This window comes from Bombus vancouverensis, chromosome 7 (assembly GCF_051014615.1).
Source record: "Bombus vancouverensis nearcticus chromosome 7, iyBomVanc1_principal, whole genome shotgun sequence".
Classification (NCBI taxonomy): Eukaryota; Metazoa; Arthropoda; class Insecta; order Hymenoptera; family Apidae; genus Bombus; species Bombus vancouverensis.
Genome location: NC_134917.1, coordinates 16,336,695 through 16,361,060, shown reverse-complemented (window position 1 = coordinate 16,361,060; position 24,366 = coordinate 16,336,695). Strand labels below are relative to the sequence as shown.

General features: G+C 38.5%; 6 protein-coding genes across 8 annotated transcripts in view; 4 read left to right on the top strand and 2 right to left on the bottom strand.

The window, feature by feature from the left end:
- sm (heterogeneous nuclear ribonucleoprotein L) overlaps positions 1 to 4,943 on the bottom strand; it is a 164,733-nt gene extending 159,790 nt beyond the window's left edge. Inside the window, exon 1 of one of the 2 annotated variants that reach the window (XM_033332775.2) lies at positions 4,603 to 4,943. In XM_033332775.2, the coding sequence (XP_033188666.1) occupies positions 4,603 to 4,665 (63 nt within the window). In that variant the 5' untranslated portion in view covers positions 4,666 to 4,943. Of the gene's footprint in view, positions 1 to 3,779; positions 3,841 to 4,602 lie in introns of those variants that run through there. The other variant, XM_033332783.2, reaches the window with a different exon arrangement.
- A 169-nt stretch (positions 4,944 to 5,112) lies between these two features.
- LOC117156060 (methyltransferase-like protein 25B) lies at positions 5,113 to 7,390 on the bottom strand. Its single transcript, XM_033332762.2, has 7 exons — positions 7,237 to 7,390; positions 6,966 to 7,075; positions 6,476 to 6,883; positions 6,112 to 6,414; positions 5,893 to 6,046; positions 5,718 to 5,827; positions 5,113 to 5,636 (listed from the first exon to the last, which is right to left on the bottom strand). The coding sequence occupies exons 1-7, from the start codon at positions 7,354 to 7,356 to the stop codon at positions 5,360 to 5,362; spliced, it is 1,482 nt and encodes a 493-aa protein (XP_033188653.1). The 5' UTR covers positions 7,357 to 7,390; the 3' UTR covers positions 5,113 to 5,359.
- A 2,607-nt stretch (positions 7,391 to 9,997) lies between these two features.
- Positions 9,998 to 14,815, top strand: LOC117154499 (uncharacterized). The gene is made up of 3 exons (XM_033329554.2): positions 9,998 to 10,225; positions 11,149 to 14,108; positions 14,365 to 14,815. Exons 1-3 carry the CDS (start codon positions 10,208 to 10,210, stop codon positions 14,528 to 14,530), a joined length of 3,144 nt encoding a protein of 1,047 aa, XP_033185445.2. The 5' UTR covers positions 9,998 to 10,207; the 3' UTR covers positions 14,531 to 14,815.
- A 567-nt stretch (positions 14,816 to 15,382) lies between these two features.
- Positions 15,383 to 17,117, top strand: LOC117154508 (uncharacterized). 2 transcript variants are annotated; one of them, XM_033329564.2, is made up of 3 exons: positions 15,383 to 15,526; positions 15,622 to 16,765; positions 16,851 to 17,117. In XM_033329564.2, exon 2 carries the CDS (start codon positions 15,710 to 15,712, stop codon positions 16,763 to 16,765), a length of 1,056 nt encoding a protein of 351 aa, XP_033185455.1. In that variant the 5' UTR covers positions 15,383 to 15,526; positions 15,622 to 15,709; the 3' UTR covers positions 16,851 to 17,117. The 2 variants fall into 2 exon arrangements, with proteins under 2 accessions (XP_033185455.1, XP_033185461.1); XM_033329570.2 differs by having other exon boundaries at positions 15,412 to 15,526; positions 15,627 to 16,765.
- Positions 17,118 to 17,720: 603 nt separating this feature from the next.
- On the top strand, positions 17,721 to 18,924 carry LOC117157152 (smad nuclear-interacting protein 1-like). The gene is made up of 2 exons (XM_076620288.1): positions 17,721 to 18,618; positions 18,689 to 18,924. Exon 1 carries the CDS (start codon positions 17,931 to 17,933, stop codon positions 18,513 to 18,515), a length of 585 nt encoding a protein of 194 aa, XP_076476403.1. The 5' UTR covers positions 17,721 to 17,930; the 3' UTR covers positions 18,516 to 18,618; positions 18,689 to 18,924.
- Positions 18,925 to 23,099: 4,175 nt separating this feature from the next.
- LOC117157163 (smad nuclear-interacting protein 1-like) lies at positions 23,100 to 24,270 on the top strand. The gene is made up of 2 exons (XM_076620289.1): positions 23,100 to 23,964; positions 24,035 to 24,270. Exon 1 carries the CDS (start codon positions 23,277 to 23,279, stop codon positions 23,859 to 23,861), a length of 585 nt encoding a protein of 194 aa, XP_076476404.1. The 5' UTR covers positions 23,100 to 23,276; the 3' UTR covers positions 23,862 to 23,964; positions 24,035 to 24,270.
- The last annotated feature ends 96 nt before the right edge of the window (positions 24,271 to 24,366 follow it).

Sequence of the window (24,366 nt, the reverse complement as noted above, 5' to 3'; positions counted from 1 at the left end):
AAAGTGGATGTAAATCCCATTTAGATAAAAGTCAACATTAATTTCGCTAAAACCACCATGTATTTAGTAATTGTAGGAAACGTTCACTCCGAAATTCGATAATTCTAACTTTAAGAATATCGCTTCTAATTTAATATCAATTTAAACTTATACTTTCATTATTCGCATATGCGGTTGTCGTTTACATGACAAATACCGTGTATTTCGTGTCACCTAATCGTCGACAAAACGACGAGGAATAAAGAAGATTGTGAAAAATGGTTTCTAGATTTGTATGAGCTGGTCCGCGTGAAAAGCGTCAATATGTCAAAAGAAAGTGACCCTTCAGGTGTTAAAATTTCATAGGAATCCGCCCAGTGCAGCCACTTGCTGATCATAAAGCGTCGTGTGTCCCTTGAACGACATCCATGAATTTCATTCACGATACAATTTTCAAGTATGTACGCTATACTGTCTGACAGGAAGCGAGTATCGATCTTCTTTTTTATCATGGACACATCATAGCCAAGCTGACAGAGTTACTTCGTCAGACATTCCAGTTACGGGAGCACGTGCACATTACCCAGCAAGGATACTAGTCAAGAGTCAAAGATATTTCGGTCGGTATGACACACCGAGATCCGAATGGACGGTGTCGCGAAGTTTGAGAGACGGCTTGACTTTGCGTTGGCAAAGTTCAAACGAACGGATTTTCGTTCCGTCGCGTCGTTGGCCGAAACGCGTGCACTAAGATCTGGCCACTGCCTTTTGCTAAGAACAAATGTAGAAGTACACGTCGTGTCGTCTTCGAAGGATTATAATTAGCGATGGGACCGATAGACTGTTTTATGTTACTGATACGATGAAATAATTCGCATAAACGCATAAAATTTGCATAAACGCAACGTCATTGGAAGATACGAACAAAGTAACTTAATCATCTTATCAAAGTAAACGAAACCGTAAAAAGAAGTAAAAGAATAACAGGTACTAGACAGAAGTGCATTACAGAAATCAAAAGTGTAAAGAAAAGATTCTATACTCTGAAGAAGACTTATATCCTGATGCTATAGATATTTCAATATTTTCAAATCTTATTATTGCAAAAGATAGGAAGTGAAAGAAGAGACAATGACTAAAAAAAATACTAAGCGAATGCTTGGCAATCCTTTTCACAATCACGATGTAAAAATCCAAAATTCGATAATGTCAATTAACTGAAAAAGGTTACGAGTGACAAGTTGCGTGAATGCAACATTGGTCCTTAATAGTTAATAGCATAATTTATACGGATACTGTTATTTTCCATCGAAATGACCGCGTATTACACAGTTACGTTCGTAGAAATGTCAAACGTGTGCCGCACATTAATTGACTCGAGTTGTTCGAGCTATTTGGCACAAAATAACTCTTCGCGGATCAACATTGACGTTATCGATTTGCTGGAACTTCTGTCTCTAGCCGCGACTACCGACCATACTCGTTCCGCAAGAAAGGAACGTTCGGATGAATTTCACGAGGTTACGAGACGAGTAACGAGAGAAACGACGAAACGAATGATAGAACGTGACTAAAGATCAAGATAACGGTTCTTCAAACTGTTCTCCGCCAAACTTCCATTTCCATATAGCTGCGATTATCTGCTCTTTACAGGAGTGTTTGGGAATTTCAGAAGAAATATCAGAAACTATAATCAAGATAAATCACGTAATCGAGAGAAACGCGGATTTAATCGCGTACACAGTGTCGGCAGAGATACATGTACTTATAAGTTTGTTTTTTATTCTCATTGAATATTTCATGATGAAGAAACGTTAAAAAGCTTTGATATTGAACATATCCGATCATCGAACGGTAAAGACAGTGATATATACTTTTTGTCCCCATTGCCTCGAAAATAGACGAGGAATTGAATCGAGCTGGCCGACCACGAGTCTATAGAACAGAAACCGAGAAATCGAGTGGATCCGCATGCATTATGGAGTACGGTGCAAAGGATAGCAGGGCGCAAGCAAAGGTGGTTACATTGATATTCCAACTACGTGGATTTATTTCTGCTCGTGGGTAACTTAATCAACATTAACAATGAGAAAGTGTAGGCATTCTTTTCTCCTCAATCATACAGTCAGGGAGAGGTAGTCGAGCAAAGGAAGGGAAAATTAAAACGTGAACCAATCCGAATAATGAATTTAAAAGTTAAAAAACTTGGACCGTGACTACGTAAATGGAAACGTTCCCGAAACAATTCGAGCGACTTTTACGCGTCTTATTCGTGATCGTTACTCAACCACTGATCATGAAAATACGACACAGAAGAGAAACGCGTCGATACATATTTTAATGCTGACCTATAGGACTAACCGCAAGAATTGTATGTTATCGTGAAACCGCCACCACGTACCGTTGACCTTTCGTAGATCGATTTCTTACAAATAGAACGGAATTCTTTCTAAAGACGATCGTCATGTGGTACATCTAGCGTTTTAAAACGAATATACAGGTTATGTTTGAAGAAGAACAAGGAATTGAGTGAATCAAGTTATGCATCATTATTACTCCTATTTCGAAACTCATATTGGAATTATTAGGAACTGCGAAGTTAATAATAGTACACAATAATAGATAGTAGAATGAATTGAAAGAAATTCTGATGAAAGTAATGATAATGCTTACGTTAAACGTGGCTTAAAATGGCTACATTTTTCACGCGAATATAACTGAGATATACAGGTGTATCTAACATAATTCTTTGAAAGATAACATATTGATCGGGGACAATGTAATAAATATTATATCGCGTAAAAAACGAAGAAATTGCAGGTAATTTAAATAATGTAATACCAAAAGTCGTAATACAAAGTGAAACATCAGTTGATGCAGTAAAATAACGAATTAAACGATGAGACGATAGTTCATAAAAAATAAAGGTGTGAAAGTTCAATATCCCGATCAATGTATGCCGACGTACTTCGTGTGAAAATATGATTGACATACATGCATATGTAATACATTACGCCTACCGTTACATCATCTGTGGCATGTGTTCTCAGCAGTAGTGTTAGCAACCGTGGAATGAAGGTCACGAAGTAGTTGACGTGACAATGACCCATTCTGTTCGTTATGTTCAATTTTTGTTTCTCACCCGTTTTTTACAAATTATCCTCGACAATGATAATGAGCGTGAATATTATCACTCCAAAGAGATTAAAAAGATGTCTAAAAAATAAGCAATATCTGAGTATTGTTACAAGATAATGGATGGAACATATTTGATAACTAGTTAAGGACAATTGAACGAATACAAAATGAGTAACGATAACGCCGCGTGATATGGTATTTTTATTCATGAATGCACGTGTACTTTATTTTCAACGCTGCTCGTAGTCAGTTTTACAGCCATATTCCAATTCATTATTTATCCAACTGAATTGCAAATATGATTCATGCTATCGCGATTTATTATTGTTGCTTTTCGATATATCGTGTAGGTATAGATAAACGAATATAGCCACTCTAAAAACATTTCTCAAGCCGAGACAATAAAAATACATCTTTATTGGAATAAAAAAATTATTGGAATTTTCTAGACTACTTAATGAAGCACGTGTAAATACGTATACGTAATACGTGTTTCGAATACAAAGAGAAATGATTTCAGCTGGCTTTACGTATTTATAATATATAATCCTATAAGTAATATGAAGAAGGCAATCAATCATATTCTATAATAATAAAAAAAAACAAATAAATATCTTTTAATAATTGCCGATCCGTATGAGTATCAATGTATTTTCTCGTACCTTCGATACCCTCGCCGGATACATTCGGTTAATATAACGTTAACGGAATGACCAGGGATCGATTTCAGGACGAAAACGTCGTTCCAAAGAAACGGTATGACAAATGCATGGGAGCCGTCGGCCGAAGAGACTCCTAAGACCACAACACGTTCAAGCACAGTGCTGCTATTATCTGGTCTGTTTGTCCGAATATATCATAGGTCACGGTATAAAGACGAAACTGCCCTTCGAGATAATCGCAGACGGCGAGCATCGCGACAACGCCTCGTCTCGCGGTGATAACGCGATGGAAATTATCGACCCCGGTTCACCGACGGGGGTTTGTTTTGAACGTGCATCCTCGCGCACCAGCCGTCGCCAATAACGACGATAGAACAGGACAAGCCTTTCCACGACGGTGGCGACGGCGTCGTCAACCGAATTCCCGGAAACGGTTATTACAGAAAGCACACGTACGAGATAACAGGTTGCTGCCGAAACACGAGCCACGTATCAGGCAAACGTGCGTTTCGTATTATACACGACACGACCACGACACGAGACAATCTTCTTCGAGAGCGCGCGCATCGCCCATTGTTTCGACGCGGTGGCGGTGATATGGGTAAAAGCGACCGGATAAATGGCGACTTTCCCCCCACCGCTGTGTCGCGACCGCCTCACGGGTTGTAAATCTCACGCGACACGCTGAAACGCACGCGTTCACCGTACCAGTATACCAAACGTTCAAATAACGAATAAAATCCGTCTAAGGCACAGAAACTGATTGACAAATTTCGCCGACAAAATACCTCCGACCGAATCTAATATATAAACTTGTACTCACCCTGTGACCAGATTCCTCGAGTCGCTGCCTCTTGGAGTGTGGTCCGTCTCCGTTAAACGCCATCCTAGGGTTCGACACCGGACAATTTAGTTTTAAAAGCGGGGCACTTAGTGCTACGACGACACGTCCGTGTGTATACCGCGCGGCTCTCTACCGTGTCGACGATCTCGTGCGCGGGCGGGGGAGGGGGGAGGAAGGAGAAAATAATCGGTAGGACACGACGCGAACGCGACGAGAACAGACAAACGCGCGAGAGCGGCTTAAGGGAAACTGGATCGCGATGTTGCTGGAGAGGAACGTCTCTGCCCCTAACGAAGTAGCCGGCCACCGCAGCGCTACCTACCGACGCCACTATTCGAATACTGACGGTATGATCTTTAAGGTGGAATCGCGCGCACGCGCGTCTATCCGCTGCCCCACTCTCCCATTGGTCGGCCTATCGTTGCTCGCGTCGTATATTCGAACAATAAAATTACCATTAAATAACAAGTCAAAAGAACATTTGCAAAGAATATTGCAGTTTTTATAATGTGATTTTCTTAAAAGTCGTTATTATCGAAGAACAGAAAATTGAAATAGTACATTATTCATCGACGATTATAATTCAGTGATATTGTCCAATCAAAGGCACATCGTAATCTGGAGCAACTTTGATTCGTGGACGCGGGAAGTGCAATAGTATGAACACTTACAGCGATTGAAGAAGGAAAAATTCAAGGTAGGATTTATCGGAAAATAATTTGAAACTTTAAACTGACTAGTTATTTTTCCTAGACATTAATACTAAATTTCGAGGTGACAATCTACTATCGAACACCGGTTTCAGTGTTGGTGTCAAACTTTTTTCGGACAGAAATAGAAATCTGTCATACAGCACTATGGTTTCCACTAATGGCGCCAACATCATTCGAAGCGATCCAAATATTATAACTTGTTCCCACCGATTTAACAGGTTATTTATTTCTAAGTTATTAATATCAGATTCTTGCGGCTGCAAATAAGCGTCAAAATTTGCAGTAGCTACGCTACAATACCTGAAATAGAGATATTTGTATATACTTGTACATTCGTTGCTGCTTATTTAATTTTCAGTTATGAGATGTTAGTAACTTAACTGTTCAAATGTCATTCCTTTCGATACTTTAACATTCCTGAATTGACTATGACGCAATTTTTCATTTTTTTTTACTAAAATAGTTTCTAAAGCTGCTCTATAAGTGTGTACCTGAAACAAATAATTCAGTTAATAATACTTATTCAAATATGTACATGTTTACCAATTCACTTAACTATTAAATCTTCATAATTTCCATTCTTTAATTTGTCACAATATTTTTCAATAGCGTGGCAAGCTACTTCTAATGCTGTATAAGTTAACAAATGATTTTTATGTGCTAACAGATACTGGCTAAGTGGATAACCCTTTAATTCTCTTGTCTCTGATCTAGAAAATCAATTATTATAGTACATAATATTAAAGAAAAAGGTCTTATAAGAAAATATACGAACTGTATCGTTAGTTTCATATAACAACATCCTACGATACAAATAAATTTGGCTTCGCTTCTAGATGAGTAAAACTTCAATAATATAGGAGCTAGATCACCACAAGGATGAAGTCCTATAAGACCAAATTCAGTTTCTGTTTCGCTTAAACCGAATTCATTCTGAAACAATTTTTTTAATCGATTAACTAACTCTGATTCTACTAAACTCGAAGATTCTAATTTAGCTGTAAAATGTTGAGGACACTTTTGATGGAAATTAGGTATGTGTTTTCTTATAGAGGTCAATAATTCCTGATCCCATTTCCTGCAACAAAACTATTATTAGCATCGACTATAATGATATTGTACCATAGCAATTTGCATACCTAGCTTGTTGCAATAGTATACAATCTTGTTCGATGCAAGTAACGTTTAATCCATATTGGAACGCTAGGATACGAGCTAAATGACCCATTCCAGATCCAATATCAATGATACATTTACAGCTAGCTTCGTAGGCACAGCCTGCACATACTTCAGCTATTTCGTGTATCTCGTATCTCTTTTTCTTCTTTATATGTTTTGAAAACAGGTTATTAAATTTCTGATCCTGGGAGTATAACTTGTCAAATGTATCATTTCTGCTAGTTTTACAAATTTTGTCATTGTTATTTGTTATTACTTTATTGAATTCACAAGTTAAAGTACTTTTTGGATCTTCGTGATCTCTATTTACTTGCAAAATATTAGCCACTTGACGAAGTGCAAGCAATGTTAAGGGCCATACACGTGTGCTGTAATACAATTAAAAAGATTGTAGAATAATATGTAAAACAACAGGTAATCAAGTTCGAACGGTATAGTATCGGTACTCACCACGAGATGTCTCCCGATAACCATTTACCGAATTCTCGAGGAGGAGTATCTTGTAATGCAAACCTCCAACTTCCCGGTAATTTGTCCCATAACTCGTCTTGGAAAAAATCCTGTATTTGAAAAAAAGTAGTAGAGTCATTAAAGTTCTACGACTCGATGAAGATAACGACACGCGTTTGGAAACACACGTCTGTAGCTACATCGAATTAACCCGAACAAATACGACACTATAGAAGATGATGGTACGAGATAAATTTCTAATGTTACATACCACGACATAAGAGTTCAATAGCCAACCGTATACATCTAAAACGCAAAATATTTGGTCAATCGTGACACGAATTCCGGTACACACTTTACATGTGCACCGAATGTCAGTAGGTGCGGCCATCGTTGCAATGAAATAGCCGCGTAAATTTGACTGATCGTTCCACGTGATTCTAATTCTGTCATAAAATTATCATTTCTAGAATTCATTTATTAATACTAAAATTTATCTCTAAGTAGTTAACTCTCGATAAGTAACTTTTATCGATTAGTAATTATTAGTAATTTATACGTGTATATGTACACGTAAAATCAATGTGTTATATCTTATTTTCATATCTATCATTAGATAAGTCTTTCAATTTTAAATTATTTATAATATCCCACGCTATACAAGATTTTAAAATGTACTCTTTACGATGGAAATAGAAAGCGCAGTGAATATAACACCGGTCACAAATACTTTTTGTTTATACCGTATATACTGTCTAATTATATAACACAGTTATGAGAATATGCATACATAGGTGCGAATGATACAGCTAATATAAGAAACTTCGCTGAAAGGAAAGTCAACGATAATAAGAAAAATATCGAACCGGCTGTCGCAAAAAGAGCGAAGTAAACGATTTAGATTTTTTGCTCCTAGCCATGATATATCGAGCAAACGATACCAGGAAACGATCAACTAGATCGAAAGCAATTTTCTCACGGAGACGCGTAAAATTTTAATATATCAGCCAAGGTCTTATGAAACGGCGAACCGTCTTCCGCCGCTTCAATACAAAAGGCAAAGGAAATGAGAACCGTTTGTTTGCTTTATTTATTAATTAAAAGATCGGACGCTATTCTTGCCATGTCCCACTTTACGGCACTTTCACTCTTCAACAGTTACGTTATTGCTCATGAGCGCAGTGCTCTCCGAGAACTACATATATACCCACAGACTGTACGGCCGTAGATCGAGAACCATATCATCTGCCACTCTATATCTCTGGACTTTCATGAGAACCCAGCAGCTACGACTCGTGCAATTCACTTCTAAATGTTGTTTCACAAACTACTGTTGCAATTATTGCTAAACGCCATAATAAACCCGTCTCCTTACGCTTGCCTTATTTATCCATCTCCAATCGTTTTCAGACAATTAACTTCGAACGATTCTGCACAGTTTTCCTCTCATGCGTGAATTTTACGAAACCAGCAATCGTATCGTTTTATGTTATTCCGTTGATAAAAATTCAGTAATATAAAAGTTTTTTGTCTACATGAATAAATAGTCTTACTTACAAAAGATGCGTCTTTACAGAGTTAGAAATCACTGACCATTCGATTCTTTGCTCATCGTGTTCGAATCTCTCGGTCGTTGTTTGGACCTCTTACGCCAACGTAAGTGAAAGTTTTCAAGTAGGACGAGCGAGACGTCGAATCTCGACGGTGCGTGGATATTCGCTAAATACTCGTCTTTGTTGCTGGATGCTGGTCCACTGAAATCGTTAAATGTCAATGTACTCTGACAGTACCTGTTGTCTAATTTCCAAATCGATTTGCTCACTCTCGAGCCTCGGGAGAAAACGAATTTCTGTTACATCCTTGTGTCATTAAAGTTCAGAGGTAAAGACGAGGTTATAGGGAATCAATCTAAACGAATCTATCTCAGATCAGATGAATCAGTCTGGAATGCGCGTTACGCAAGTATGAGAATTTTGCATCATCAGAGCTTTTGCAACTAAGGGTTTTACCAGGTCATCCTCATTTAACTGGTATTCTAGATTTCTGCCTTTCACAGCAAACTCAGCGCAATTTACGGAAAAAGAGTGCACGCGATCTTTTCACGTGGGATAAACTTGTTGGAAAATCTCGGACTATTTCTATTACGGAAAGGAAAACTACGTAATCGTAGCAAAACTAAAAACAAAACAGGTAGGAATGAAACGAACGTAACGAAAAATGTATACAGCAATTACGTGAGTTTTAAAGTTTCGATTCATTAAGCGATGTAATTACGTAATTCTTAATACCTAGGTTTGGGAAACTCGCAATTGAATATAAAATTACAATATCATTAAAATAAAGTGAAATGATGTCAAAGTAACAACGAATCATCATCGTTACAATACAGTAGAATTAAGAAATTATCAAGTCAAAGAAAGGCTGTTGGTACATGGTAAAAGTGATCGCTAGAATTTGCTTATCGCCGTGAAAGAGAGGTCATTAGACAGACACAGGAAATGATTTGTTCGTAAGAAATCGTTCGCTCGGAACCGCTTTAAACTTTTAGCGAAAGTAATGACAAGTGTATGTAAACGTGAGTGTACGTGTAAGTTGCCATGCTCCGGAGGCGGTAGTCTTTCACCAAATAATTCGGTGTGCACCATGCCAGTAGCGGACACGGCCTTCTCCTAGAGGAAAGGAAGGTTTCGGTTTCGATAGGCCTTGGAGGTCGACGGAAAAGTAACGCTCGTTTAATATAATCATCTTCCTTTCCTTTCGATCGGCAGACGGATTTAAAGAAAGTCGACAACGACTTCGCCCGCTTCTCCCTTCTCCGTCGTTGTCTCCTCTTGCTGGAACCTTCCTTTTTTTTTCTTTTCTTTTTTTCGTCTTGAACCGCGTCTGTATGTCCTACACGCGAAAGGTTGAAACGTTGCTTTACACTAGCCGCGCAAAGTGTATGTAGCCACCAGAGTCAGAGAAAGGTGCCCCACCGTATTCGATATTAGAGAGGAGCTTCTTGAAGCGTTCTGTGGTGGTGGCATCAGGTAGGGAGAAACAGGCCTCTGGGCCCAATCTGTCCTCAGTTCCCGTACGAAGCTTCATCCAATATCTTTCAGTACATGCCCGGTCCTACGGATATCATGTTGCCTATCGCGAGTTAGCCGCTCTTCATTAAAGTCAAACACGTGAAACCGGTGAAGTGTGACACGATCATCCAGAAAAAAAGAAGCCGAACGAGTAACTGATTTGGACACACCATGCGCTTCTTTAAACTGGTAATTATATAAAAGATCGTGCCTCCTCGAGAATATTCCCGGGAACCGGTGAAACTCTCCGCCGAGAGTGTTGTATTAATAGGCTAAATAGCTGATTTCAGAGAACGCGCCCGCTTGTACTTTCATCGTAATAACCATGTCTCGTTTCTTACTTACGGGAAACGTTCGACGCGGTTCTATCATTTGTAATCAGTCAGCGTATCGCCTTTGGCTACTTAGCAAGGGAAAGTATTGTATATCGGATTAGCGACGCGTTTATGTATGCTCAATTAATAGCTCGTAACGTATTTTTCTTTTCTTTTTTTGGCTAATCTATGAATTTCAAATTCTACGAAAAAGTTCTAACGAGATACGTGTTCTAACGAGCTCGCACTATACCGTTCAATTTGGTCGGCGCTTAGCATGAAAACCATGTAAATGAATTCATTTCGTTCGCGTACGTCGAGTACGAGTTTTCTTTTTGTTCGAAGAATATTAAGAAGTCGCCGCGCTTTAGGAGAGTCACCGAATTCTCCAGGTGAAACGCGCACGCCATTCAATCTAAAACCTAAATTTTCTCTCCTTCTTTCTCTCTATGGCCATGTAAAGCAAGCGACAAGAATTTCTGTTCTATTCGCGCAATTTAAACTCGAGAAACATCCTATATCCGATACGTGCTGTAACTCGGTCTCGCCATATCGGGAACACGATCGCGGCTGGGAATCGCTTATCAGGGTAGCAGTAACTGTCCATTCGGCGACGCTAGAATACCAATCGATTGGCCTTTTAAGGCCTTACAGGATGTTTCTTCTTGTTTATTAATCGGGTCACTCGGTTACCCACGCGCGATCAATGTTTCCACAAATGCGTTCTGCCTGTGTACGCAGATACATGCCATTTGGTTCCTCTTGTTTTCATGTTCCGATAGAGATTCGCATTTCCAGATTGTCACGATAATAGCGCTCTTCGTCGTTGCGACCTTTGCCAAAGATGAGTCCTCGAAAAGCCGCGATAAGAGGCAACAGGTTGCATTCTATCCGAGAAGAGGAGCCAGACCGCCACCCTATGCCGTCCAAATGGAACCAATCGTTCAATATTCTCAGAGAGATCCGCTCTACAATCCTTTGGCAAGCTCCAAGAGCGACGATCTTTACGAAGAGGGTCCGTTGAATTATTATCCGACGGAACCGGAGCCTATCATCGAAATTATCATCAAGGAATCCAACGAAACGTTGCCGACACCGGTACCCCCACCACCTCCTCCACCACCAAGACCTACGAAAGAGCCTATACAAGTGTTTTATGTGAAATACGAGAAAAAGAAAGGTTACGGGGATAAGTCTCGAGTCGTCTACGATCCACCCGTGCCTGCGCTAACACCTGTCGAGGAACACGAGGAGATCAAGCCAGATAACCCAGCGCCTTACCCGGAAGAACCTGTTCACACGGCGACACCGGCACCGTCAGAACCTTCTACGACTTTGAGAGCTATCATTCGACCCGACAGTGAAGTGTACCATTCTGGTTCTAGCGGTATTCGCGTCACCTTCGGCACCGACCAAGTACCTCCGAACAATCATCATAAGCGTAGCGATTTGGAAGCGCCGCCGACCCAACAACAGGCCAAGCCGACTTCTACCCCTCCAGGATCACCTAAACGACAACATGGTCCGTATCAACCGATACAACCGGTCCATCAGAGAGTTCCACCACCATTTCCACAGCAGAGAATCGCCAACTCTTTTCCACAACAGCAGGCACTCCATCAACCTCTCCAACAGCAACCGCCTCCTAATTTCTTGCAGCAACAGCCGTCCTTCTCGTCTCCGCCGCAAGCGAGGAGTCCGTTGCAAAGACCTCAACGATTGCCTATAACGATTCAAGGTCTACCAGATGTACAACAACGAGCGCCGTTCAATACTTTCGGTACATCTCATCGCGTCAACATTAACCACCCACAACAACCAGGGTTCCCACCTACGTTGTCGGTTTCCCATCAAAACGTGCAGGTACAAAATCAACCTTTACCACCGAACCAAGGCAGTCCTTTCAACGTGGAACAACAGCCGCAGCAGCCACCTTTGTCCTCGTATAAACAACAAGAATTAGAAAAACAAAGGTATCACGAGCAACGTCGTCAACAGGAATTGCTAAAGCATCGCGAACATCAGAGGCAACACGAGCAACAAAGACTTCAGGAGCATCAACGATTCTTGGAACAACAGAGGATACTGGATCAGCAGAGACAGCACGAACAACAGAGACAACAGGATCATCAAAGATTACAGGAGCAACAGAGAATACAGGAGCAGCAGAGGATACAGGAACAACAGAGGATACAGGAACAGCAGAGGATACAGGAACAACAGAGATTACAAGACCAACAGAGATTGCAGGAACAGCAAAGATTACAGGAGCAACAAAGGCTGCAGGAACAACGCAGAAGGAAACAAGAACAAGAACAGAAATTGTTACAGGAGCAACAGTATCGTTCGCAATTGAAATATAATCAAGCGCAACCGGTGCACAATATACCGCAAGTACCAATCTTGCCTCAAATTCAAAAACCAGGAGGTGAAATTTTCAAAGCTGTTCCGAAGCTCGAGCAACACTATGCGATTCGAGAAAATCCACTTCATCCTGGCCCTTTCCCACCTAATCCTGTAATCCAGCCAACTGGATTCCCGGACACGCCACAGAATCAATACGTTTCCGCTCAACCGCCGAGTTCGTCGCCAGACATCTTAAGAAATCCACCGAGCGAATTTATAAGCGATCAACAGCAGCATCTGAATACGAAACAGCAAATTATTCAAAGTCAGCAACAAGGATTTTTCTCTCAAAATCTTCAACAAGCGCAACAGCAGCAAAGATTCCCAGCGTCTCCACAACGATCTTCGATCTGGGGACGTCCATCGTTTGCCGGAAACAGCGCGAGTCCTTCGCAAAAGATTTACGCGACTCCAGTCAGTCCCTCTGAAGAATTTAATTCGATCTCAACCATCAGACCGTTCGTTCCAAGTACAACTACTACTACCACGACGACGACAACGACGACTACCACCGAAGCTCCAACGACGACAACAACTTTCTCTCCAAAGAAAGAGGCTAAAATTAGGGAAAATATCGCGAATCTTCCGGACGAGGTACCGGATGATATCAGGGAACAGCTGCTGAGTTCCGGTATTTTGGGTAATGCCGACATACAAATACTGGATTACGACAAGGTCGGCGACATACCGATAGAGAAACTACCGCCGGAGGCTCTGGCGAATTTCTACGGTGCCGGAGGCGGTTCCGCGGTAGCTGCCAGCGAACCGGTCCCGTCGATCGTCAAGAAACCCCAAACGGCAGAGAGCGCTTCCTCCTCGACCTCCTCTTCTTCCTCCACTTCCTCGCCAGTTTCGGCGAAGAAGGCGGCTACCGATAGCTCGACTAAGTTCGAGCAGGCTACCTTGCGGCCAGGTGGAGTGGAGATGAAAGTAGTACGCTTCGATCCAAATACGGAGCAAGGCCAGGCGCTAGCGGATCAACACATACGCGATGATGCTACCAGGTTGAATCCCGTAACCGTAGGAGAGAAAGACGAGTCCCAATATAATCGTTATCTACCGCTCAAAGTGAGTGGTGCTTCCTTCCCTATTCCGGACGTGCCGCAACTTAATGGTCGGAAGATCTCTAGCGTAGTTGTATTGGCACCCGTCGACTATAACTTTCATGAGGAAAAAGAGATTGAATCGAGGCAAGGCAGAAAGGTCAGCGATGTGCAAGCGGTCAAGTTTCTCGCCGGCGATACTCTGAAACAACTGGTGAAAAAACCAACGGCGGACAACTACAAGAAGTGGTTGGAGCAGGAAAGCCGAACGGAGCCGCAGAAACAGTCGGTGGTTCTATTGGTAACCATGTAAGTGATAGACATGAGTTCGATGCCATAACTAATCACGCTTACCTATACTCGTTTGCTTTTGTTAACTCGACCATTAGCTTTAAACGACACATACAATTATTCTTTAACGAGCCATATTCTCCGTCATCCATCGTCATCTTCCATGAACGTTCTATTCGATCCGCTTCCGCGAACATCTCTCCCAGCAATAACCATCAAAATCGCCGGACTTCACTTTCCTTCGGCTTTCAAATAATCATCGATGATATTGCAGGCCAGAGGGCGCGGATCAAGGCGAGAAGGAAATCTTCATGTATGATGTGACCTCGCAAACTGTGAGCAAACTGGCCGGAGATCTATCTACAGCGTTTGTAGATGCTGCTGAAAGTAACTCCGACAATACCGACTCTTTCACCGATTCAACTCTTTCATCGTTTTAAGTACTCCACGAGAATGAATACTATGGCACACCATAGTAGAAATTTAAGCAATAAATGGGAAAAGAAAGAAGGTTTAGCGTGCCAAGTCCGAAAATAACACACAAACCCTTCTCTGTCATCTCACGTATTTTAAAATTACAATGAAACCGGAACAAGGTTTAAAAAAGGTAAAGGACATAAAAATACAAGTATCCTTGTAGATATTTTAATTATGTACTATTATGTATATACTGATTTTATACTTTTTTTATACAAAATAAACGCAATATTTTTTTTACATGTAAATCATCCGCTTCCTTATAAAAAAAACTCTTCTAATCGAATATCGTAAGTTCGAACATGCGCCGTGCAAATTCAAATTTTGTCGTAACCCTCAGCGATAATTACGAAGTTGTTGTTAACTCGATTCAGTTCAAATTAATTAATACGTTTAAAAGTTAGTAACAACTTCAATTAGATCGCCCATGTATACAATTTCATTTCATCGTTGTTAACAAAGTTAAGACATCCACCATTGCAAATCTAATTTACGCGAAAGATATAATTAATTGCATCTTTTATAAAGATGCCAACAAATGCTTTAATAATTATAATTTATCATATTTTTGCAATAGACATAAAGTAATATTGCAACTACTACCATTAGGAGTGAAAGAAAAAAGATATTAGCACCGTTATAGTCATTTAAACCCAACAATCTAAGTACATCTGTAATAACATGTTACGTAAATTTTTGATAATATGATTATAGAATCGTCTACGATAAAAATATTTATGTAAGTGCATTATGGCATACTATATCTTCATCTTTATAAAACTATGTGCAACTAGCGTATAACCGTATATGCACACAAACATATATATATGTATGTATATTTCATTATTTGAAGTTTCGTACGCATGGTGGCAGTGTGTATAGTGCAATTAAACGAATGGTTGGTGTTTTTAATAAAAAAAAGTAGAATTTAGAACACATTTAGATATCAACTGAGAAACGTAAGCATAAAATATTATTTTCTATATGTGTATATTAATATATTAATGTGTGTATTAAAACTCACAGTGTTTATAACAGGCTGTTTTGTTACTAGCATAGGTTATCTTGTCCTCGCATCGTTTCGTATCAAGATGTTAGAAGACTGACTTCGTTGAAGAAATTATATCGACAAAAGTATAAAAATGTCTAGCAGTAGTTCTGAAAGTAGTGACGATAGCCATCACGAAAAGTCACGGAAAAGACGTAAACACAGACACCCTAACCAAGACAGACGATCCAGCAAAAAGGAATCGAGCAGCAAGAATAAAAGTTACAGAGACAAGAGAGAAGGTAGGGACGTTCACAAATTTAGCAGAAACGTAAGAAGAGAAAATAATGATGTGCATTATGATAGATCGCAAGGCGAACGGGATAGGTTATATAGGGATAGCCGACATGATCACCTGAGGAGAGAAGAGGATAGACAATATGATAGAAGAAGATATGAGAGATCTCCTCCAAGAAGAGAGGAATCTCGTCCACGATACAGAGACTATGAAGAAAAAACAAGGAGACAGAGAGGCCCTATTGAATATAATAAGAAACATGACAATGTCAACAAAGAAACAAGGAATAATTTGGAAGAAGTAAAAGTAAGAAACCAACCATCGCCTGAATGGGGCAAACCTAATGTTAAAGCTGAAGCTAAGCCAAAGCTGGAAGAGAAAGATAAGCCAAATTTTGAATTATCTGGAAAACTGACAGAAGATACAAACACTGTAAACGGTGTGGTTATTAAATATTCCGAACCTGCAGATGCGAGAAAACCTAAACGAAGATGGAGGTTATATCCGTTCAAAGGAGAAAAAGCATTACCTACTTTGTATATCCACAGACAGTCAGCCTATTTAATGGGCAGAGATCGCAAAGTTGCTGATATTCCCTTGGATCATCCTTCATGCTCTAAACAGCATGCGGTTTTACAATATCGTTTAGTATCTTTTCAAAAGGAAGGTGGAGGTGAAGGAAGAAGAATTCGCCCTTATCTTATAGACCTAGAGTCTGCAAATGGTACATTTGTAAATAATGTAAAATTAGAACCAAGAAGATACCATGAACTATTAAAAAGGGATGTAATCCGTTTTGGATTCAGCTCTAGAGAATATGTTTTATTACATGAACATAGTAAAGATGATTCATTTGATGATGATGTTCCCTCAACTACTACAAGTATACCTACTCTTACTACTACTGCATAGGTAATACTGCATTTCATGCTGTGTAATATTTCTTAAATATTTTATTTTTTTGCAGAAATCTATTTAATTCTATATTCTATTTCAGTTTCTACTTGTAAAATATTTAAGAAGCAACTTTTAAGTATGTAACGTTACCTACTAGGACAAGTTGTAAAATTAGTTTATAATTATCTTTAAACTGAGTTATAAGAAAGATTAAAAAATTCAGTTCTTCTGGAGCATTTACGACAGTGCAATATTTATTCTGATAATACTTTTTAGTTCTTAACAGAAAAAATTGTTAGTGTACAAGTTTGACATTTCATGTAATTAGGAATATAAATTGATTGTAATAAATCAATCTTGAAATACACACCTATTATAATTTATTCATTTATATCAAACGCTTTATTCTCCCAAACTTATTAGACAATGCATTTTATATGTTATATACGATTCTATAACAGCATTTGCATATAAAAACAAACATCTAAAAAATCATACAATATACATACATACATATAGTTTGTCCAACGTGACGAGGTAGTAAATATAAACGAAATGTGCTTACTGCAGCAGCCAATAGTTGCAGCCACAGTAATTAAATTTTGCATACATTTACTGCCTCCTGGCTTCCTTTGAAGCATCCGAAGCTCGGATTTCAGAGCGCCTGATCCGAGTTTCGTTCTGTTTGAAAGCGAACCCATAGGCACCTGAACCAATCGTGATTCCCATAAACTCACTGTTTTTAAAATGGGTATAAAACTATCATTAAAAAAAATTACGCGTGTAACAGCTGTTATTATTTGTTATTAGCGATTTTGTTTTGACTAACATATTTCTGTTTACGGCACGAACATGTTCTATCCTGTCTGGGAAATCCCGGATGTGCAGTTCCGAAACGAGTGGTGGGGAGAGCATGATGGCCGAAACTCAACGGTTGGTGGGGAGAAGCGGCATTGTACTACGACAGTCTTTAACAGACCGCCGTACAGTGAGGGTGCTGTGTTTCAGTCTCAACAAATGCAAGTAAAGTGCTAAATAACACTGACGCTTGATCGAGGTTAGGTTAAACTATTAAATCTCCTCCGTGTTGAGCGTTAAATCATTCGAAGTACGTGATATCGACCGATTGATTTGACTTGTCCGGTTGCTATTTAATCGAATTCGCAACAAGATCCTCACAATGAGTAGAAATAACAACAAAGAAGTACGAGTAAAGAGAGAACGTTCGCCAGAATGGGGTAAACCTAGTATTAGTGCGAAACGTAAACCAAAACAGGAAAAAGAAAAACCAAATTTCGGATTGTCTGGAAAATTAACAGAAGATACAAACACTGTAAACGGTGTGGTTATTAAATATTCCGAACCTGCAGATGCGAGAAAACCTAAACGAAGATGGAGGTTATATCCGTTCAAAGAAGAGAAAGCATTGCCTATCTTGTATGTTCATAGACACTCAGCTTATTTAATGGGCAGAGATCGCAAAATTGCGGATATTCCCTTGGATCATCCTTCATGCTCTAAACAGCATGCAGTTCTACAATATCGTTTAGTACCTTTTCAAAAAGAAGGTGGAGGCGAAGGGAAAAGAATTTGCCCTTATCTTATAGACCTAGACTCTGCAAATGGTACATTTGTAAATAATGTAAAATTAGAACCGAGAAGATATCACGAATTATTAGAACGGGATGTAATCCGTTTTGGATACAGCACCAGAGAATATGTTGTATTACACGAACATAGTCAAGATGATTCGTCAGATGATTAACTATTTCAAATACAACTGCTGCTCGTTCTACTGTGTATATAATATCAAGATGATTCGTCAGATGATTAACTATTTCAAATACAATTGCTGCTCGTTCTACTGTGTATGTAATATTGCATTTTATAAATCATAATATTTCTTAAACATTTATTTATTTATATGTTTTATTTCAGGATATTAGTTGGAAGAAGGTTCGAGAAAGAAGTTATGACACATAATCACATAGCTATTTAGGTATTGTCTACCACTATAGCTAAAGCTAATTTGTGATTATCCTTAAATTGTACAATGTAAGATATTAACTAGACTCATGTATATAATATTTTTTACATTTTATCTAATTAGAGATGTAAGTTAATTGTAATAAGTTACTTTTGATGGAAATATATATATTTATATATAATAACAATTTGTTCACTTTATTTACCCAGACCTGTTAAATAATAAATTTTATATTGTGTATGCAATTTTATTACGGTATTTGCACATTAGTATAGACATGTATATATAAAATATACAAAATTCATACAATATAATTATTTTCTTAGTAATATATTCCCTATGACGATGTTGAAGATATTTACAGAATTTGGTTTATTTTTACTTCAAAGTTATAAAGTTTGTAGATGAAGGAACTAATATTATACATATTATAATCATTATATAAAAGTATGTTTTTAAATAGGAAGACTATGAAATATTTTTTAATTATAGGACTATTTCTTTTTATATTTGATAGCCAAATATTGAGTACTATTTATTAATATACTTGCTTTAATTTATCGGTTTTTTGCCAATCTATTTTTTACGAACCATTCATTCTTTTATCGCGTTAAACTATAAAAAGTCAGTTTTAGAAAGTACATATTCACACTTTACTCTTATCACTACTATTCTATGTTTCGTTTACTATTTCTCTCGGATGGATACTTACAATATCGTTTTAATACTTTCATGGAAAGAATAAGCAAAATTTAAAAAGTAGGAAATTTATATATTGTTAAAGTATTTACAAACCTCTTCGAATTTTATTGATTCTTAAAGCATTAATAATGAAATTTGATAATACAAGTTTAAAAAATTCTCAGTTCAGTCACATAAAGTTAAATATATGCAAAAATTTATTCTTGTACTGTTTTAAAAAGAACCACTACATGTATATTTTATTCATTTTATTTTATTTATTCTTAGTCCATACCTTGCGGCTTTGGACGACTTTTGGTTTACATCTCTTATATAACGCTTATAACTAAGCGTCTTTGGCTTTTGCTTCCTTGCTGTGCTCTCTTCCTGTTGTTCCTCCCCCTCTTCTGCTACTCTTCTCTTCTCTATTATCCCTTTCAGTTCTGCCAGTCCTTCTCCAGTCTCATTTAGTGTTTCTACCATGTTCCTTGCTCCTACTGTTATCTCACATTCCTCTAATATGTGTTTCAAGTCCTCCTCTCCTTTTTTGCATAATCTGCATCCTCTTTCTCCCCCCTCTTTCCAGTGTTCCCTTGCCCTGGTTTCGTTACCACATCTAAATCTTGCTACCATTCTTCTGTCCTTCCATTTCATCTTTCCTTCTAGATACCTTGGTAGTCCCTCTTTTGCTATGTTTCTGTAATATCTGTTGTACTTAGATTTCCTTATCCTTTTCTCCCTCTCCTCTGTTTCTCTCTTCTCTCTTTCTTCTATGATTTGGTTAGCTGTCATCCTTTCTTGTCTATCTTCTGCCTCCACTTGCGTCCTTCCCTCTCTCGCCTCCTCTAACTTCATCTTTTTTTTCCTTGCTCTTTTCCCTTCTTGGCCCTTTTCTCAATTCCTTTCTCTCTCCTTTATACACTCCTTTACTAATTCCTTCTTAGATTCTAAGGCTTTCTCCTCATACCTTACTGCTCTTTTCAGTGCCTTTTCTCTTATTTCCTCTATCTTGCACTCCTCTCTCAGAATGTAATTCGGCGTTGTTGTGTCTAAGCCTAGAATTCATCTCACGTATCTCCTTTTTATTCTGTCCAGTCTCTCCTCTACGTTCAATCCCCACACCTCCGTTCCAAACAGCGCTACACTCTCTACCAGTGCTCCAAACATCCTCATTCTCCTCTTGTAGTCCCTTTTAAATATCCTTTCTCCTACGCTCCATGTCTTCTTCATTGCAATTATTGCCTTTTTTTTCTGTCTTGAATATGCTTCTCATCACTTCCATTTTTCTGCAGTATGTACCCTAAATACCTTATTTAAAAACCTTATTTCGTCCACTTCTTCTAGTTCTTGCTCACCCCATCTCCATTTCCCTTGTCTCCTATTGTTCCTTCTCTTTTCAAACACTACTACTTTCGTCTTTTTCCTGCTCAATCCCAGTTCCACTTCCTTCAGGAATGTTTTAAATCTCTTCATCATTTCCTTTAACTCCTCTTCTCTGTCTGCTACCAATACAATGTCATCTGCATATGATAGAGACCATACCTTTCTCTCTCCTACCACTATACCTCCTACTTGACCTTCTCTTATTTCCTCTTCCAGCCGTGCCACATAGATGTTAAATAGTGTCGGGCTCAGCGGACACCCTTGTCTCACTCCCCTCACTGTCCAAAACTCTTTTGTGTTATGGTTCCTGGTCCTCACTACGTTCTTTGTCTCCTTGTATATCTCCTCTATCCTTCTGGTTAACTTCTCGTTAACCCCCATTCTCCTCATTATCTCCCCCAGCTTCTTCCTATTGACCCTATCAAACGCTGCCTTTAAATCCGCGAAGCATACATATAGCTTCCCTCTTTCTCCGCTCAATTGTTTGTCTATTATGTGGTTCAATACGTACACTGCGTCTATCACTCCTCTTCCTTTCCTAAATCCGAATTGGCTCTCTCCCAGCTCGTCTTTGATCTCCACCTTCAGCCGCTCGTCCAGAATTTCTGCATAAATCTTATATGCCGTGTCCATTAACGTGACCCTTCTGTAGCTCTTCACTGCTTCCTTGTCTCCCCTCTTGTAAATCGGACATATTATGTCTTTTCTCCAGTCTTCAGGTATCCCCTTTCCATTCCATATTTTCCTTAACATCTCCCATAACGCCTCCCCCACTTCCTTCGGCGCATACTTCCATACCTCGTTTCCCAAACCATCTCCCCCGTTGCTTTTTTCTCTTTCAAGTTTCTTATTTGGAATATCACCTCTTCCTTCCCTATGTTGTCTTCTCTCTCCTCCTTTGATTCCTCCTTTGATTCCTTCTCTGCTCTCCGTCCTTCTATTCTTCTGTCCTCTTTACTTTCTGTCCCCTCTAACATTTCCATACAATAATTTTTCCACTCCTCTTCCCGTATATCTTCGTCTATAACTTCTCTGCTTCTTCTATATTTATTTATGTATTTCCATGCTTCTTGCTCTGTTTTGATCTTGTTGATTTTCTTCATTTCTTCCTCTTCCTGCTTCTCCTTTCTTCGTTTACACCACTGTTTAAATGCCTTCTTCTCCTCTATGAATTCTTCTCTGCTGCATTTTCCTTTCCTAAATTTTGTCATTTTCCTTCTTATCTCTCTTTTCCTCTCTTTCCATTCTTTGTCGTACCATACTTTTTCTCCTATGCTCCATTTCCTTATCCTTATTATCTTCTTTGGTATTGCCTCGTTTATCTTCTTCTTAATTTCTGTCCATATTTCCTCTACTGTTCTTCCTCTGCTTGCCCAGTCTTTACACTCCTCTAAATATCTTCCCACACTTTCTTTTGTCCATTCCCTTCTCTCCTTCTCTTCTTCTTTTATTTCCTCATCTCTTTGTAACTCTGGCCGCTCTATTTCTATTTCCAACGGCATGTGGCCTGACTCTATTCTTTTTCATACCTTCATGTCTGTTATTTCTTCTATCGCTTCCTGATTGCCAATCACGTAGTCTATTACCGATCTACATGTATATGTAAAACTTAACAAATCCTTAAACGTAATATGAATATCAGTTTCCATACTATACTTTATATTACCGCTAATATGAAATTTGTACAATGAATGGTGAAAATTTACTCGTACTTACGTGTCATTAAATAAATACATTAGTTGTAACGACAAATATAAAACTATCGCAGATTAATCACCACATAATTCTCTATAGCGATTCTCGATTCTTAGATGCTAAGCAATAAGTCTGGTGGTCAACTAAAATTAATGTCATTATCAAATAAAATCTTTCTGCCACAGTTCATGTAAAATAAATTATGAATACATTTACTGCCTCCTGGCTTTCTTTGAAGCATCCGAAGCTCGGATTTCAGAGCGCCCGATCCGAGTTTCGTTCTGTTTGAAAGCGAACCCATAGGCACCTGAACCAATCGTGATTCCCATAAACTCACTGTTTTTAAAATGGGTATAAAACTATCATTAAAAAAAATTACGCGTGTAACAGCTGTTATTATTTGTTATTAGCGATTTTGTTTTGACTAACATATTTCTGTTTACGGCACGAACATGTTCTATCCTGTCTGGGAAATCCCGGATGTGCAGTTCCGAAACGAGTGGTGGGGAGAGCATGATGGCCGAAACTCAACGGTTGGTGGGGAGAAGCGGCATTGTACTACGACAGTCTTTAACAGACCGCCGTACAGTGAGGGTGCTGTGTTTCAGTCTCAACAAATGCAAGTAAAGTGCTAAATAACACTGACGCTTGATCGAGGTTAGATTAAACTATTAAATCTCCTCCGTGTTGAGCGTTAAATCATTCGAAGTACGTGATATCGACCGATTGATTTGACTTGTCCGGTTGCTATTTAATCGAATTCGCAACAAGATCCTCACAATGAGTAGAAATAACAACAAAGAAGTACGAGTAAAGAGAGAACGTTCGCCAGAATGGGGTAAACCTAGTATTAGTGCGAAACGTAAACCAAAACAGGAAAAAGAAAAACCAAATTTCGGATTGTCTGGAAAATTAACAGAAGATACAAACACTGTAAACGGTGTGGTTATTAAATATTCCGAACCTGCAGATGCGAGAAAACCTAAACGAAGATGGAGGTTATATCCGTTCAAAGAAGAGAAAGCATTGCCTATCTTGTATGTTCATAGACACTCAGCTTATTTAATGGGCAGAGATCGCAAAATTGCGGATATTCCCTTGGATCATCCTTCATGCTCTAAACAGCATGCGGTTCTACAATATCGTTTAGTACCTTTTCAAAAAGAAGGTGGAGGCGAAGGGAAAAGAATTTGCCCTTATCTTATAGACCTAGACTCTGCAAATGGTACATTTGTAAATAATGTAAAATTAGAACCGAGAAGATATCACGAATTATTAGAACGGGATGTAATCCGTTTTGGATACAGCACCAGAGAATATGTTGTATTACACGAACATAGTCAAGATGATTCGTCAGATGATTAACTATTTCAAATACAACTGCTGCTCGTTCTACTGTGTATATAATATCAAGATGATTCGTCAGATGATTAACTATTTCAAATACAATTGCTGCTCGTTCTACTGTGTATGTAATATTGCATTTTATAAATCATAATATTTCTTAAACATTTATTTATTTATATGTTTTATTTCAGGATATTAGTTGGAAGAAGGTTCGAGGAAGAAGTTATGACACATAATCACATAGCTATTTAGGTATTGTCTACCACTATAGCTAAGGCTAATTTGTGATTATCCTTAAATTGTACAATGTAAGATATTAACTAGACTCATGTATATAATATTTTTTACATTTTATCTAATTAGAGATGTAAGTTAATTGTAATAAGTTACTTTTGATGGAAATATATATATTTATATATAATAACAATTTGTTCACTTTATTTACCCAGACCTGTTAAATAATAAATTTTATATTGTGTATGCAATTTTATTACGGTATTTGCACATTAGTATAGACATGTAT